Genomic DNA, 18531 nt, shown 5'->3' on the forward strand with positions numbered 1-18531 from the left:
AGGAGATGCAACACATGCCCTTTTACCTCCTCCCTTTCCACTGTCCGGGGCCCCAAACACCCCTTCCAGGTGAAACAGCAATTTACTTGTACTTCTTGCAATTTAATATACTGTATTCGCTGCTCACGATGCGGTCTCCTCTACATTGGGGAGACCAAACGCAGATTGGGCGACCGCTTTGCGGAACACCTCCGTTCAGTCCGTAAGGGTGACCCTGAGCTTCCGGTCGCCTGTCACTTTAATTCTCCACTTCACTCCCACTCTGATCTCTCTGTCCTCGGCCTATTACATTGTTCTAATGAAGCTCAACGTAAGCTCGAGGAACAGCACCTCATCTTTCGATTGGGCACTTTACAGCCTGCCGGACTCAATGTAGAGTGCAACAATTTCAGATAATAATCCCTGCGTAGTAACCTGGGAGGTTATGAGTAACCTGATCCACCAGGTGGTGCTGTGGCTATTGCTCTCCTGAGTTAAGTCTGATCTGTACTGGTTGTACTCTTTGTTTTTGCTGCCTCATGGCAGAAGCTTTTATGTGCAAGTGTTGATTAAATCATGTTACGGAGTTAACCTGTGTCTGTCTCCATCTATGGCCACCTCAAGATACCACATATGGCGACGAGAATAAAGGACAGAAGAGTTTTGGAGTATTCGGAAGAGGTGCTCGGGTTGGTTAGCAAACTAGTCGGAAAAGCACGAGGCTAGGCCGCGGGAGTCGAAACGGAGTTTGATTTTTTGGCTGAAGTGACCGGACTCCAAGGATGGCAGGAACGGTAGGCTCCGTGGCACCTTTTGACAGCAAGTCGCCATCTTGGGAGGAGTATTGTGAAATACTGGGCCATTTCTTTATGGCAAACGAGGTGGACAGTGCTGAAAAGAAAAGGGCCATTTTACTGAGTTGTGTGGGAGCGCAAACCTATACACGGATGAGGAATCTGCTGAGCCCGGAGTGGCCAGGAGAAAAATCTTTTGACGAGTTGGTGAGTCTACTAAAGAATCATTTCAATCCGAAACCTAGTGAAATAGTACAGAGATGGAAATTCAATTCGAGGATTAGGAGGCCGGAAGAAAGCGTTACTGAGTATGTGGAGGAGCTTCGGAAGCTCGCACAGGACTGTAATTTTGGAAATGCGCTCACAGTCATGTTAAGGGGCAGACTAGTATGCGGAGTTAACGACGACAGTATACAGCAAAGGTTGCTGTCAGAAGAAGGATTAACCTTTGAGACGGCACTTAAAAAAGCACAAGCCATGGAGATGGCTAACAGGGACATTAAGGACTTAAACAGTATGAGCAAGGAGAAATGGAGTAAACCAGTGGGAGGAGCTGTTTTCAAGATGGAAGCTGGCGCGAAAAGTCCACCAGTCGGGGTTGGGGATTGCTACCGATGTGGCGGGACGAGCCATTATGCAAAGGACTGCAGGTTTGCAAAGACAAAGTGCCACAATTGTGGAAAAATAGGGCACTTAAAGAAAGTCTGTAAAAGGGCAGTGAGTGAGAGAAGCAGTGCTAAAGGGGCAAAGCATGTTAAAGGGGGGAGGGAGAAGTACACAAAGCGGGCAAATTACATACAAGAGGAAGAGTCTAGTGAGTCTAGTGAGGAGGTTTTCACTATATACAGTATAGACACTTCAAGGCCCAACGTACCCCCTCTCACTCAGTATTTGATAGTGAACGGAGGTCAAGTAAAGTTTGAGATTGACACCGGATGTAGTGTAACCATAATGTCGCAGACTGAGTACGCCAAGCTATGGGGGGAAGCAAAAGTACCAGAGCTAGGTACATGCCCCATTAGTCTCAAAACCTACACAGGACAGAAGGTGGACATTTTGGGGGCGGCCGAAGTACAAGTGGAACACAAAGGAGTCACCAAAGAGCTTACGGTGGTAGTGGTAGCAGGGTCAGGGCCAAACCTGTTAGGGCGAGGGTGGATCAGTGAGTTGAGTGTGGACTGGCAGGCAATGAATAAAATGGAGGATAGTACAGAGGCACTGCAAGAAGTGCTGATGAAGCATGAGTTAGTGTTCAAGGACGAACTGGGCACCTTAAGGGGAGCCACAGCCAAGATTCATGTAGCCAGTGATGCCACGCCTCGTTTCTTTAAACCAAGGTCGGTACCTTTTGCAATGAAAACCAAGGTTGAGACGGAACTAGATCGCCTGCTAAAGGACAAAGTAATAGAACCAGTGAAATTTTCAGACTGGGCGGCACCAATAGTCCCGGTATTGAAGCCCGACGGTAACGTAAGAGTTTGCGGTGACTATAAGTTAACAGTGAACAGAGTATCATCACTGGAACAGTACCCCATTCCGAGAATGGAGGACATGTTAACATCGCTCGCTGGGGGAGAAAGATTCAGCAAACTGGACATGAGTCATGCGTATCAGCAGATATTGCTAGATGAAGAATCAAAAAAGTTTGTCACGGTGAACATGCACAAGGGGCTGTTCACGTATGCCAGGTTACCATTTGGTGTCAGTTCTAGCCCAGCAATATTCCAACGGACTATGGAGGGCATTCTGCAGGGAATTCCAAAGGTGGCTGTGTACTTAGATGATATTCTGCTAACAGGAAGTGACGATCAGGATCACTTAAAAACACTGGACAAAGTGCTACAGCGGCTGGAAGAGGCGGGGCTACGCCTGAAACGGAGTAAGTGTAGTTTCATGGAGAAGGAAGTTACATTCCTGGGACATCGGGTGGATGCCACAGGCCTCCATCCATTACCAGGGAAAGTGCGGGCAGTGCAGGATGTACCGGCACCCACCTCAGTGGCTGAACTGAAAGCCTATCTAGGGCTCCTGAATTATTATAACCAGTTTCTTCCAAACTTATCGATGCTGCTGGCACCCCTGCACAAACTGCTGAGAAAGGAGGAGCCATGGCGTTGGGGGCCAGAGCAAGCGAAAGCATTTCAGCAGTCAAAGGAGCTACTTCAGTCCAGCAGGGTGTTAGTGCATTGTGACGAGAAGAAGGAGCTGATAATGTCCTGCGACGCATCACCCTATGGAGTGGGGGCAGTGTTGGCCCACCGCATGCCAGATGGAGCGGAAAGGCCCATCGGGTTTGTTTCACGCACGCTCACAGCTGCGGAAAAGAAATATTCACAGCTTGATAAAGAGGGGTTGGCCATTATATTTGGAGTAAAGAAATTCCATAAGTACATATATGGGAGGAAGTTTGTAATCAGTACTGACCACAAGCCTCTTATTAGCTTACTGAATGAGATGAAAGCGATGCCTCAAATGGCATCACAGAGAATAATGAGATGGGCAGTAATACTAAGAGCCTATGAATATGTGATCACGTACAGAGCCGGCAAGGAAAACGGAAACGCGGATGCTTTCAGCCGCCTGCCCCTCTCAAAATCTCCTCGCAGTACTTCCCCTGAGGAGCACGTCCTGATGCTGGATCAGGAGATCAGTCCCCTGATGACTTCAGCGCAAATCCAGGGCTGGACAGCCAAGGACCCCGTTCTGTCAAGGGTCCGTGAGTATGTGTTGAAAGGCTGGCCAGATCACCATGAGGGACCGGAGTTCGTGCCGTACAGACAGAGACAGCACGAGCTCAGTGTCACCTCAAGATATCACACCCTGCCCCCATTTTTCATGCAGTATGATTTTGCCATTACTATTTGCAACATTTTCACAGCATGTTCTTTCAATTCCTTCCTCCCCTCCTAAACCCCTCCTCCCCTGTCTCTGCACCTGCTTAAAATCTGTTACATTTCCAGCTTTTTCCAGTTCTGATGAAGGGTCCCAGACCTGAAACGTTAACCCTGTTTCTCTCTCCACGGATGCTGCCTGGCCTGCTGAGTATTTCCAGCATTTTCTGTTGTTATTTCAGATTTCCAGCATCCGCAGTATTTTGCTATGATATTAGTGGTTGACTCTTAACTGCCCTCTGAAATGGCCGAACAAACCGCTACAAAGTATATTCACTGGGAGTACCTTCACCTCATGGACTGCAGTGGTTCAAGAAGGCAGCTTCACCACCACCACCTTCTCAAGGGCAATTAGAGATGGACAATAAATGCTGGCCTTGCCAGCAATGCCCACCTCCCATAAACGGATTTAAAAGAAGCTGAGAACCCTCAGCATTCTCCTACTTCAACAACAACTTGCATTTACATAGCATCTTTAACCTAGTAAAACAAAATATCCCTTCACCTGACCCCTCCTTCAATCCAACCACTCTGGATCCCAGCATCCAAACCACGCCCCTGTAGCCCTGCCCCTCTCCCTCTGTAGCTCCTCCTCTGTAGCCCCGCCCCTCCTCCTCTGTAGCTCCTCCCCTCCCCTGTTGACCCGCCCCTCTCCATCTGTTGCCCCGCCCCTTCCTCTGTAGACCTGCCCCTCCCTCTGTAGCCCCTCCCCTCTCCTCTGCTGTTGCCTCGCCCCTGTAGACCCGCACCTCTTCTTTTGTAGCCCCGCCCCTCTCCTTCTGCAGCCCCGCCCCTCCCCATAAGCCCCGCCCCTCTCCACCTCTGTTGCCGAGTCCCTGTAGCCCCACCCATATCCCCATGTAGCCCCGCCCCTCTCCCCATGAAGCCCCACCCCTCTCCATTGTTGTCCCACCCCTCTCCCTCTGTGCCCCCTTCCTCTGTAGCCCCGCCCCTCCATCTGTTGCACCGCCCCTCTCCTCTGTTACCCTGCCCCTCCCTCTGTGGCCCCACCCCTCTCCTCTGTTGCCCCGCCCCCTCCCCAGTGGCCTCACCCCTCCTCCACTGTAGACCTGCCCCTCTCGCCCTCTGTTGCCCCGCCCCCTCAGTAGCCCTGCCCCCTCCCTCAGTAGCTCCGCCCCTCTCTCCCCTGTTGCCACGCCCCTCTCCCTAAGTAGCCACGCCCCTCTCCCCCTCTGTTGCCCCGCCCCTCTCCCTCAGTAGCCCCGCCTCTCTCCCCCTCTGTTGCCCCGCCCCCTCCCTCAGTAGCCCCGTCTATCTCCCTCAGTAGCCCCGCCCCACTCCATATGTTGCCCCGCCCCTTTCCTCCCTATGTAGCCCCGCCCTCCCTCTGTAGCGCCGCCCCTCTCCTGATGTACTGAAGACTTGTGCTCCAGAACTAGCTGCGCCCCTAGCCAAGCTGTTCCAGTACAGCTACAACACTGGCATCTACCCGGCAATGTGGAAAATTGCCCAAGTATGTCCTGTCTACAAAACGCAGGACAAATCCGACCTGGCCAATTACTGTCCCATCAGTCTACTCTCAATCATCAGCAAAGTGATGGAAGGTGTCGTCGACAGTGCTATCAAGCGGCACTTACTCAGCAATAACCTGCTAACTGACGCCCAGTTTGGGTTCCGCCAGGGCCACTCAGCTCCTGACCTCATTACAGCCTTGGTCCAAACATGGACAAAAGAGCTGAACTCATCAAGGCAGCATTTGATCGAGTGTGGCATCAAGGAGCCCTAGCAAAACTGAAGTCAATGGGAATCAAGGGGAAAACTCTCCATTGGTTGGAATCATACCTAGCACAAAGGAAGTTGGCTGTGGTTGTTGGAGGTCATTCATCTCAATCACATGACATCACTGCAGGAGTTCCTCAGGGCAGTGTCCTAGGCCCAACCATCTTCAGCTGTTTCATCAATGACCTTCCCTCCATGATAAGGTCAGAAGTGGGGATGTTCGCTGATGATTGCACACTGTTCAGCACCATTCGAGACTCGTCAGATACTGACGCAGTCCGTGTCCACATGCAGCAAGACCTGGACAACATTCAGACTTGGGCTGACAAGTGGCAAGTAACATTCGCACCACACAAGTGCCAGGCAATGACCATCTCCAACAAGCGAGTCTCTAACCATCTCCCCTTGACATTCAATGGCATTACCATTGCTGAATCCCCCATTATCAACATCCTGGGGGTTACCATTGATCAGAAACTGAACTGCACCAGCCATATAAATACTGTGGCTACAAGAGCAGGCCAGAGGCTGGGAATTCTGCGGCGAGTGTCTCACCTCTTGACTCCCCAAAGCCTTTCCACCATCTACAAGGCACAAGTCAGGAGTGTGATGGAATACTCTCCACTTGCCTGGATGAGTGCAGCTCCAACAACACTCAAGAAGCTCGACACCATTCAGGATAAAGCAGCCCGCTTGATTGGCACTCCATCCACCACCTTCAACATTCACTCCCTCCACCACTGGCGCACTGTGGCTGCAGCGTGTACCATCTACAAGATGCACTGCAGCAACTCGCCAAAGCTCCTTCAACAGCACCTTCCAAACCCGCGACCTCTACCACTTAGAAGGACAAGGGCAGCAGACGCATGGGAACATCACCACCTACAAGTTCCCCTCCAAGCCACACACCATCCTGACTTGGACCTGTATCGCCGTTCCTTCACTGTCACTGGGCCAAAATCCTGGAACTCCCTTCCTAACAGCATTGTGGGTGTACCTACACCATATGGACTGCAGCGGTTCAAGAAGGTGGCTCACCACCATCTTCTCAAGGGCAATTAGGGATGGGCACTAAATGCAGGCCTAGCCAGCGACGCCCACATCCCATCAATGAATTTTTTTAAAAATGTAGCCCCGCCCCTTTCCTGCCGATGTAGCCCCGTCCCTCTTCCTCAATAGACCCGTCCATCTCCAGATGTAGCCCCGCCCCTCTCCCTCTCTTGCCCCGCCCCTTTTCTCCCTATGTTGCCCCGCCCCTCCCTATATAGCCCCGCCCCTTCTGTAGCCCCGCCCCCACCGATGTAACCCCACCCCGCTCCCGATATAGCCCCGCCCCTTTCCTCCCCCTGTAGCCCCACCCCTCTCCCAATGTAGCCCCTCCCTCCCTCTGTAGCCCCACCCCTCTCCCAATGTAGCCCCGCCCCTTTCCTCCCTCTGTAGCCCCGCCCCTCTCCCTATGTAGCCCCGCCCTCTCCCTCAGTAGACCGTCCATCTCCAGATGTAGCCCCGCCCCTCTCCCTCTGTTGCCCCGTCCCTCTCCCTGAGTAGCCCCGCCCCCTCCCCTCTGTTGCCCTGCCCCTCTTCCTCAGTAGCCCTGCCCCTTTCCCCTCTGTTGCCCCGCCCCTCTCCCTCAGTAGACCCGTTCATCTCCAGATGTAGCCCCGCCCCTCTCCCTATGTAGCCCCGCCCGCCCTCTGTAGCCCCACCCATCTCCCCGATATAGCCCCGCCCCTTTCCTCTCTTTGTTGCCCTGCCCCTCTCCCTCTGTAGCCCCGCCCTCCCTCTGTAGCCCCGCCCCTCTCCTGATGTAGCCCCGCCCCTTTCCTCCCTATGTTGCCCCGCCTTCCCTCTGTAGCCCCGCCCTTCTCCCGATGTAGCCCCGCCCCTTTCCTCCTCATGTAGCCCCGCCCCTCTCCCTCAGTAGACCCGTCCATCTCCAGACGTAGCCCTGCCCCTCTCCCAATATAGCCCCGCCCTCCCTCTGTAGCCCCGCCCCTCTCCCAATGTAGACCCGCCCCTTTCCTCCCTCTAGCCCCGCCCCTCTCCCTCAGTCGACCCGTCCATCTCCAGGTGTAACCCCGCCCCTTTCCCCTTAAGTAGCCCCGCCCTCCCGCTGTAGCCCCGCCCCTTGTCCACCGTCACTCTACTGTAGCCCCGCCCAACTCCCCCCCCTCGCAGAGGCTGGCCGGCGGGCTGTTGACGCATGCGCTGAGTGTGGCCGGAGCGGCAGCCTGTGGTTCGGTTGGAGCGGAGCTCGGGCTCCGGGTGCGCCGCCAGCCGCCTCTCAGCCCCCGTGGGGCAGGTCCCAGCGCTTGGACGCCGTCGCCGCTGCCGGATGCCTGCGTGCTCGGATCGGAAGGGCCTCTTTGTGTGGATGGAGCCGGAGGAGCAGTGGTGGAAGGGGCAGCTGGCCGCCGACATCCATCAGGCGCTGAGAGTTAAGGTCTGCGCTTTCATCCGGGCCGGTGGTAGCGGGCAGGGGACTGGGGGTAGAGGGCCGGGGGCAGGCTGGCCGACCGTCCGGCCGCGGACCCATCAATTACGGTGAAACCTTTGAAACGGAGCCCGGTCGGCGAGTCCTTCGCTCAAACTTCTTTCCCGAGTCAGAAGCCGAGGGTCTGCGGTGCGAGGATGTGGATCCTAGTCTGGAGCTGCGGCCCGTTATTATTGAATCAGATCCCCCTCTCCCTCACCCTCCCCGGCCCGTTAAATCCTCTCACCCGGCCCGAGCTCCACTGGCCATTTAACTGCCCCTTTGTTCGGCGCGTCTCTTTAAAAGTTTCAAAACTTGGGTTCTGTGGCTGGAAAGTTACTCGGCGTTTGTTTTGTACATGAAATTGTCGATTGATTTTTAAACGCTGCTTTTCACTGCCCGTGTGTAAAGAATGTTGTCTGTTTAAAAGCAGCAGCTTTATGTACTCGGTTCTCCCTCCCAATCTAAGTCCTTATTTTATTGTGGTTGGTAAGTACGGATGAGATTCTTCCTCCCGTTTAAAAGTCCTTTCTAACTTGTCTTTCAGTGCAGTATCAAACTAATTTTTGTTTTAGCGCTCATGGAAAACAAATGTGAGAACTGCCCCTTAAACACACAAAACATTCCATAAAGTTTTTTTGGTAAAAGATATTTTGAAGACCGTGATGAATGCAAAAGTTTTAGTTCTGCAATATAAATCTGCCTGTAATGTAATACTCATGATGGGGGCTTTTAGAAGGTGAAACAAGTGCAAAACGGTGATGCAGTGTCCAACAACTATTTGATGTCATAATACAGGTTACTGGCTTTTTAAACTGAGAACTTAGGTTTCCTTTGGGTTCTTAGAAACTTGCCTTTGATTAATGCTTGTGTGAATGATGTACAAATGCTTAAATCTAAACACCAGAAAACAGCGACTACAGAACTGTATGTTTGTTATTATAAGTTAAAAACATAATATTCTATTGACAGTTGAACATTTAAAAAATCTGCATCCCTCAAAATAGGTGCTGGACATCAATAGTAAAGCCATTTTTTTGTTTCACATCCAGTATTGCAACAGTACCTTTTGTTACATTACTGAATGATGTTCCGTTCTGTTTAATTGTTGTGATTTTCCCAGTTATTTTTTTCTGTGGTCTAAGGACTCAGTGACCATTTATTAAAGCCACCTGGGTTGCTGAGTAATGTGATTTAGGACTTGATTGCTGTTAAACCCCCATTTCATGACTGAAATGAAAATTGAATAATCTGAGGCAGGGTTTGTGCAAACATTGGAAAGAAAAATCTGCAGTTGCTTCAACACCAGAGCTTAGTGGCCTTTAAGTAGCAGCATATGCAGAATGAACAACTGTAGTAATGGGGATTTGACTTATATAATTAATATTTACATTTATTATCCCTTTACCAAAAAGCTTTTATATTCTGAACAGTTGTACACTGTATGTAGGAAGTTGTAAGGCCCTATTTTACAGATGTTAGTAGTTATTTCAAACTGTTCCCAGGATGTGAAGATTTCCTATGGTAATTAGATTTGTATGGCGATTGTGCATTTCCTTTCTATTTAATTACTCATGATTCTTGACTTTCAAAATTAAATGTTAGTTTTTTTAAAAATCACTAAGAATCACTGCCAGCTAAAATACAGGTGCCATGTCAAAACAGGTAGAATAGTTTATAGATTTGAGTTGTTTATGCATCATGTTGCTGTGAAAAGTTAGTCTGAGTTTTATGTTCATTCATTACTAACTATCCATTTTATTTTATAACATAATACAGCTGCAACAACACAATAACATTTTGAGTTGACTTACTTGATGGGAAACTGCAAGTAAAATATCTAATTTCTAGCATTGTGTACAATTTCCAAAGCTAAATAATTCCCTGGTATGGAACTTTTATATGAAACACTGACAGTTAAATCTATCCAAATCAAAGTTGCACAACATCGCCCTTTACTTTCTACAGCCTAGGTCCAAAACACAAGCTGTTTGCTGGCAGTACAGGCCCTTCTGAATCCAATGTAATTTACTAGAGTCTACACAGGACTTCAAATGTTTGATTTGTTAAAACACCAATTGGGTGAAACTTTGATGTTTTAAAACTTTGAATTGGAGGCTTTTGCAAGTTATCAAATTAAGTGCTTTCAGTAATTTAAAAACTAAACCTACTAAGTTAGTCAGATGTGGCTTACATCATAAGCTTTTTCCTCTTTAATACTTCTATCAAGTATGTAATGCAATGAAAACATTTTATTTTCAAATCTTAATTTTCCTCTGCTGAATGATGAGTAATGTGTCATGTTGCTGGGCATTTTTGAGATTCCAATTTGGTTCTTGAACACAAACCATGGGAAAAGTAAACTAGGTGTAGGTGTTAAAACAACAAATATAAGTTTTGGGACTTTCTTATCCCACCAGGAGGTCTAAATGGGTGACAGAAATTGACGAGATCCTGGAAGACAATTGGAAGGGGGTCAAATGGCAAGCGTGAATCTTTTTTTTTATCCTGTTGGGTAAAGTTGAGTTGTGCGATTGCAACCAGTTAGACTGCTGACTGAAATGTGACTTTTTATTTGCCATAATGAGGGTCACCTGTAAGCTTCAAAGTTCTGGCTTCACCAAGCTCAGCATGCAGCTGTTCACTCATTGCAAAATATGCCATTTGACACAGGCTCTGAAAAGCTTTGAGCTTACTGGAGCGTGGCCTGGTACTGTGCTTGGGCTTTGTGCATTGTTTTTATGTTGAGGTTTTCCTACCACAACTACACACCTCCCAATGACGGGCTGTGCTTTGCCTCTTTTTTTTCTTCCTGGCGTAAATCCTATTCCAACAACTGTTCTCTGTAGTTTAAAAAAAAAATTGTGCTTTTGTTGCTAAGCAGCCAGACCCTACTAGCAGGTGGCAAGCGAGAGCTTCTAGGTATTCTTTCTGTCAAGACACACACACTTGACGCTGCCTTTTCTTTTCCCTGCTCTTTTGCATTGTGTGCATAGGAACTGAAGCTGCCTGTCTACAAGGCTCATTCACCACAGATTGGCTTGCGCCGCTATTTTGCTGACCTCCTCGCCATCCTGAGCAATCGCTACCAGCTCTGCCCTACGGCACGCCACCTCGCTGTTTACTTACTAGACCTCTTCATGGACCACTATGATGTTGCAGCAAAACAGCTTTATGTCATTGCCCTTTCCTGCCTCCTCCTAGCTAGTAAGTATGATTAGCTAGTAAGTATAATTTTTTTTAATTGGGCTGCTTGAACAGTAAATACATTTTGAAAATGATTCTGCCAGGTTTTGGAATTGATGGCTGATCTGTTACTTTTTTTTATCATAAGGTGATCTGTTTATAAAGTTGCAGTTGAACTATGTCTGGAATTGCAAATGTTGCAAAATTTACTGGCCATTTCATATTCATGCCTTTCTGAATTTTGACCAATTTAAAATGGAATGTGTGACTGAACCACGTATCTCATCCTGAAGACATTCAAGACATGTAAACATTTTAACTATTCTGTATGTAGAAAGTAGTTGAGGACTGATTTTACATCCTTGCTGCATAAAATTTTAATATTTAATTCTGTTCAATAAAGTCATGGGTTCGCCATACACATTGTTTTTAAATTGATTAACTTTTTTGTTGTATGGTGCAGTGACTGCTCTGCCCAAATCCTTCCGTCAGTACTGGGGTCATAGTATTATGTTCCTTACACTGCTTTGCTTTGCCTCCTCAACAAGTGCATAAAATTTTACGTGAAACACTTGCATCCAACCCTTTACACCATTTGGGATGTATTTGCACTGTAGCTACCAGCCTGAGACCAGTAGCTGCAGTTTGTGTGTACATTGCTTGACTCCTGTCTGGCTGGAAAGTTTAACTGTCCTGTTCAGCAGAGAGTTCTCCACAGGCCTGAATATACACATGGGTAGAGCTGTCTCCTATAAGTTAGAAATTTAAATGTTGAGAGTGGAGAAGGGAGAATCTTTACTTTAAACACTTTAGTTAAGGTTAGGTGACCCTTGAGCACTTTGTAAACCAGATTTGACATTGCACTGAATTTACACTCTGGAGCTGGCGTGGGCCCTGACTCCAGGTTTATACTAAGAGTTTAGCGTCTGTGCAATGTTCAAATCGATTTACACTGACAAACTTGCATTGTAACTGAAACCCTTAGTGCAATTCGAGAAAATAAATCAAGTCGAGGGAGTATAAAACTGCAGCTGGTTAATGGTGATTATGATTGTAAGATACCATTACGGTCCTTTGAAACAATACTTGTGCTGTGATTTATGTCAAATTGTGTAGCATTGCTATTAGCCTTTGCTGAAAATCTTTTTGGAAATCCAACTGAGAGAGTAAAATCATTTCCAAGCTCACGATGAACAGTTTATTTTTTAATTGAGGGAATTAGTGTTTTCTCTCTCTCCCTCTCTCTCTTTCTCCTCTCTCTCCTTACCCCCCACCCCCCAAACAATTTTATGTCTGCCATCCCTTCCTGAAGGCATTGACTTATGCTGGGTATCATTTCTCCAGCTGCCCATTTGTACCTCGCACACTGGTCTATATTCATGTGAGTGTCAGGGTATTGAGTCATCGGGGCAGCATAATTGAGTTGGGTCCTGTCCTTTCCCAGTGTCTACACAAGTGGGAACATGGACCAAGTTTTCCTAACCCAGTGCCATTGAAGCCCTTTGTAGCCCCTGCTTAAAGTGTCAGTCTTGCCTCAGTGGTACTCTTGCTTCTGAGTCAGAAGGTTGTAGGTCTAAGCCTCAGTCCAGAGACTTAAGCAATAATCTAGGCTCACACTTTAGTGCAGTACTGAGGGGTTGCTGAACTGTCGGAGGTGCCATCTTTCGACTGAGACGAGGCCCTGTCTGCCCCCTTGGTTGTTGGACATATGAGATCCCATGGCAATTTTTGAAGAGCAGGGGAATGCACCTGGTATCCTGGCCAACAATTAACCTTCAGCCAGCATCACTCAAACAGATTTTCTGGTCATTTATCTCTGCTGTTTGTGGGGCCCTTGCTGTGCACAAATTGGATGTCACACTTCCCTACAGTACGATAGTGACTGCACTTCAAAAGTACTTCATTGGCCGTGAAACACTTTGAGACGTCCTGATGTCATGAAAAGCGCTATATAAATGCAAGTTCTAACTCTTTCTTTCTGTTACTGACCTGCTGAGATTAGCTAATTCTGCACAAATTGGGAATTGAACCTGGGACCTTTCCTAGTCTGTGTCTCAGCAAGTTATGGGATAAGTCACTGGAATCCCTCAAAAGGGCCCAACCCGAAACATCGACCTGCTTGTTCTCATTGCAGATGTTGAGTGACCTACAGTGTGTTTCCAGCATTTTCTGGTTTTGCTTTAAATCTTTTAGTTTAACAAATTCTCTTTCAGTGACCTTCAGTCTTTTATCAGTTGTCGAGAATAGCGGGTGAGACTGTGGAGGGGGAGGAAGAATGGGGAAGTACTATGGAAACAGTTATTACAGTTTGTTATTCTGATCTTCTGTTTTTATCAAAAAATAAAAGCAGAGAGTACTGAATATTTGGGCCTCGCAGTGAAAGGTTAATACTTTGAGCGAGGTCCTAGTTTATCACAATTAAGCCTTCTATTTTATTTCAGGTATCCAGCATTTATACTTTTTCTTTTTCTTTCTGCCGAATAAAAACAAAGGTTTACATAGGAACAGGAGTAGGCCATTAGTTCCCCTCCGCCATTTTATTAGCCACTTTTTTTTAAAATCGAAGTGTTCCTTAAAAAAAAAAATTAAGGGATAATTTTGCTGTAGCATTTACACCCAGGTTTAATTCTTAGCCTCTCTAGCAATTAGTGTGGGTCAGCAGATAAGGCTTAGTGTTGTAGCCCATCTCTGTGCCCATGCTTGCTGCTAATCAGTTGCTGCACCAGTCAAGAAACCTTGCAAAATTATGCCTTTACAATGTAAAATTTGAGTGTACGATCATGTCACCATATCTTCTCTCATTCTGGCAAATTTAATGAATTGAAGCATTATTTTACAGTGACAATCTCTGGTTAACTGCGTTTGCTGAAACAGCGATTCTTGCCAACTGCAGCATTAACTCCTCCCCAGCAACTGCGATAGCACAGGCTGTCCAAGGAACTAAGCCTACTCAAAGCGATGCCCCTTTTAAGATGTTCTTTCTGCCTGTGCAGGTCATTTGGCACAGTGCTGCTGTTCTGAGTCGGGGGAGGAAGGTACGGTGCGATACATTTTTCCAAGAATGCGGACAGGAATTCTGTGATCGAATTGTAGGAGGCAAGGGCAGCGTCAATTTTTTCCCCCCTTTTCTTTCCCCCACCCCGGGACTCATTGCTTTGTGATGCTTCATCAAAAAGCTAAGAAGTGTCCATACTGTTGCCAGGCAGTGTCAGTATTCAAACTTGTACACATTTTGCAGTAGCATAGGGACAGAGTAGGCCATTCAGCCCCTCAAGCCTGTTTTGCATTCAATTAGATCATGGCTGATCTGTACCTCAACTCCACTTATCCATCTTTATCCATAACTCATCATACCTTTTGAGGGAGAGTGTTCCAGATTTCCACTACCCTTTGTGTAGAAAGTGTTTCCTGATTTCAGTCCTGAATAGCCTAGCTCTAATTTTAAAATTGTGCCCCTTGTTAATGGATTCCCCCACCAGAGGAAATTGTTTCTCTGTATCTACTCTGTGTAATCTCTTATCATTTTAAACACTTCAATTAGATCACACCTGAGCCTTCTAAATTCAAAGCAGTGCAAGCTAACTTTGTGACCTGTCCAATTTAATCTTTCAAACCCGGGTAGTATTCTGGTGAATCTGTGCTGTACCCTCTCCAAGGTCAATATATCCTTTTTGAGGTGCAGGTTGATGCCTCAACTGTTCGTGCTGCCATTTTTTCTCATCCTAGTTCCAGGTGCTGGTGGTTCACTGATACTCACCCAAGTGGACCATCTCCCGCACTCCATTTATGTATGAGTCGGTGCATGATTGTTGATAAGCTGTAGATATGATGGCCATCACAACTGAGTGTGATCCTCAGGGCACTTTTCAGCAGGGTTCACTGTATAGCGATCAGGTTCCAATTTCCTATTGTTTCACCCCCCCACACCTTGGTAGAAGTAATTTGCATAACCCATTTGCTGCTGTGGCTAAGATCAGCTAACTTGGCACAGACCAGTGCATAAAACCTGTCGACCTGCATGGCTATAGCACACCGGGCAGTACACTAAATTAGCGAGGGGTTATTATGCTTCAATATAGTTAGAAAATCAAATCATTTCACGACCCTCCCTCCACCCAACCTCCCTGTTTTTTCTTAGAATGTCAAATTTGAGATTTAGTAGTCTGTCTTGCTCACCAGATTTGCTGTCTGAAATTTCAGCCTTGCAGGTGGAATCTGTTCAATTGGTTTTCCTAACATCTGAGCCTAGAAGGCACATTTCTGGAAATCTAAACATTTGCTTATAAATGCGTGCCATGCAGATAGGATTTACGTTGCTTCCTCATGACGCAGGACATTTCCTGGCTATTTCCTACCTAAACTGACGGCAATCTCCTTGAAACCAGCACCTAATTATTAGTTTAAAAACCTCAGGGACCATGGAGTGTTGGTGGGGGCGGGGGGAGTGGTTGAGGGTGGAATGGTGATTGATCGTGATTGGTATTGTCTATGCAGTCTACTTATTACTGACCGAGCGTGAGGAAGGGCGGAGCTTTCCTCCAAGTTGCTGTTGAAGGAAGTTCATTCGTACCTTTTAAGCATGTGCTGCTCCATAGGGGCAGCAGAATAATTGTGGTACAAGTTCTCTGCAGCCTTAGCTGTTACTATAGCAATCGTCTACTTGATAGTACAAAGACAACAGGAGAAGTGGAAGTCATGTGATTGTTCAAAGCTTTGCAGAACTCTTAAAAGTGAACTGTTCATATAAAACCTTTGAAGATGTCCAAAAATAACACTTAATTTTTACAGTAGTCATTCGCCTGCTTTGTGAGCAGATAATGTTTGCTTGCAAAAACAATTGCTTTAGGTAATCTTGTTACACTCCAACCTATTATAAATTGCTATTGCACTATTACGAAAGCAAAATACTGCGGATGCTGGAAATCGGAAATAAAAACAGAAAATGCTGGAAATACTCAGCAGGTCAGGCAGCATCTGTGGAGAGAGAAAGAGAGTTAACATTTCAGGTCGATGACCCTTCGCACTATCTCATAGCTCGTGATTTTGTAAATTTTTCCCCCCAGAATTAGACATGCCTGTGCTTAAAGCTCATGGCACTCTGCTCATTGTCTCACATTTTGTTTTCCCCCTCCAATTTGCCTCCTTCCTCGCCTCAATTTGTTGAATCGTGCTGGATTATGGTTTCATAAACACCAGGCGTCCATTATCTCATGCAAATGGTCATTCTCGATGAGTGAACCCAAGCACTGAGGCAATTCAACTGTGGAGAGCATCACAGCTGATCATGTCCACACCTGGGCACTTTTTAACAGGGGCTATTAGATAGTGAGCAGGAGTGGAAACCCTGCTTTTTGGAGGTGCCGTCTTTGGATGAGATGTTAAACCGAGGGCCTGTCATGTCCCCTCAGGTGGACATAAAAGATCCCATGGCATTATTTCGAAGAAAAGCATGAGATTTTTCCTTGGTATCCTGGCCAATATTTATCCCTTATCCAGCATCACACAAAAAAGAGCAGGGGGATTCTCCTGGTGTCTTTGCCAAAATTTCCATGATGTCAGTAAAACAGATTATCTGGTCATTATCTCATTGCTGTTTGTGGGACTGTGCTGTGTGCAAATTGACTGCTGCATTTTCTATATTACAACAGTAACTATGCTTCAAAAGTACTTCATTAGATGTAAAAGGCTTTGGGAGGTCCTGAGGTCATAAAAGGCACTATATAAATGCAAGTCTTTCTTTGATTTCTTCACCCTCCAGCCCAGGATCCTGATGACAATTAATAATTATATCTCATGTCTCACATTGCTTGGTGTTAATTTTTGAACTGTTATAAGAACATAAGAAATAGGAGCAGGAGTCGGCCATACGGCCCCTCGAGCCTGCTCCGCCATTCAATAAGATCATGGCTGATCATCAACCTCAGCTCCACTTTCCTGCCCGATCTCCATATCCCTTGATTCCAAAAATTTATCTATCTCCGCCTTGAATATACTCAAAGACTCAGCATCAACAGCCCTCTGGGGTAGAGAATTCCAAAAATTCACAACCCTGAGAGTGAAGAAATTCCTCCTCATCTCAGTCTTAAATGACCTACCCCTTATCCTGAGACTATGCCCCCAAGTTCTAGATACTCCAGCCAGGGGAAACAACCTCTCAGCATCTACCCTGTCAATCCCCTTCAGAAACTTGTACGTTTCAATGAGACCATCTCTCATTATGTTATGTAGGTAAAATTGTAATGGAGCCACTACTGCCCCAGCTAAGAGCACCTAGAGCTGCTTTTGTATTATTCTTTGGCTCCTGGCACATGTAGTACACTGGTTTCTCAGCCAGTGGGAATGGGAAGATAACTGTACTGCATTTTAACACCAGTGTCTTGCCAGACCAATTTCTTTTACTGGGTCTTTCTTGACTGCTGCCAGTCCCCCCGGGGCCAATAAACATTCTGTTTTGCTGATGGGCCGCACCAGTAAATGCGCTGCCAACATCATGATGCTGTTATGTATATGAGTGGCTATTGTCTTTGCTGTGATGTCATAGTGTCAGCACCGCAATGGCAAAACTGTTGGTCAGTCTGTGCATTTGCAAAATGACGTGTCGCACAATATAGCCGACGTACAGAAAGGCTGGCTGCACTGTGTGGTTAAACTGCCGCTCTCCCGAGACTGAGGCAGCTCAAGTGATTGAACTGAGGACAACCTTGTTATGTGGGAATTAATTTCAGCCTGTATAGTATTTACAAGCTGAGACTTGTTACTGAAATTGGGAAGGGATGACTTGTGTTCTGGTACTGTCTAAGCAATTTTGTCACCTCAGTAAATTAAATAATTTATCAGATGTTTTGAGTGTTTATTTGCAGGGTTTTGAGCACTTAGTCGATGCACAAAAAAAGGAATACTGGGATTAAAGGGACAGTGGTAACTTGGGTACATAATTGGCTAAGGGCTAGGAGGGAGAGAATAGTGGTGAACGGATGTTTTTCTGACTGGGGAGAAGTATGCAGTAGGGTCTCCCAGGAGTCGGTATTAGGACCATTGCTTTTCTTATATATAAATGACCTGGACTTGGGTATATAAATGACCTGGACTTGGGTATAGGGAGTACAATTTCGAAGTTTGCCAGTGATATAAAACTTGGCAGCGTAGTAAATAGCGAAGAGGATAGTAGCAGACCTCAGGAGGACTTAGGCTGGTGAAATGGGCTGACAGATGGCAGATGTAATTTAAGGACAAAACAGCATAGGGAGGTCAGTCTCCCTAAGTAAGAAAAATGGAAAATTAATGATGTAAAAGCAGTTGGAGTACAAAAATGGGGACCAAGTGGCATATTCATGGGTCTATACTGCTGTTGGCATTTATACTACAAAGTGCAGCCATGAAGGAAGATGCATATGATTCCTATTGGTTGCACTGCTTTAATTGATGGGATTGAGGGCTGATAAATCCCCAGGGCCTGATAATCTACGTC

The 18531-nt window shown here is 46.7% G+C and overlaps 1 protein-coding gene across 1 annotated transcript in view; it reads left to right on the plus strand.

Moving 5' to 3' along the window:
• The first annotated feature begins 7537 nt into the window (after nucleotides 1-7537).
• Nucleotides 7538-18531, plus strand: part of ccnjl (cyclin J-like) — a 103571-nt gene continuing 92577 nt past the window's right edge. Inside the window, exons 1-2 of the mRNA XM_085995406.1 lie at nucleotides 7538-7847; nucleotides 10874-11084. Coding sequence (XP_085851532.1) covers nucleotides 7740-7847; nucleotides 10874-11084 — 319 coding nt within the window. The 5' untranslated portion in view covers nucleotides 7538-7739. The remainder of the gene's footprint in view (nucleotides 7848-10873; nucleotides 11085-18531) is intronic.

This window comes from Somniosus microcephalus, chromosome 8, assembly GCF_052327205.1.
Source record: "Somniosus microcephalus isolate GS21.2 chromosome 8, FLI_Smic_1.0, whole genome shotgun sequence".
Lineage (NCBI taxonomy): Eukaryota > Metazoa > Chordata > Chondrichthyes > Squaliformes > Somniosidae > Somniosus > Somniosus microcephalus.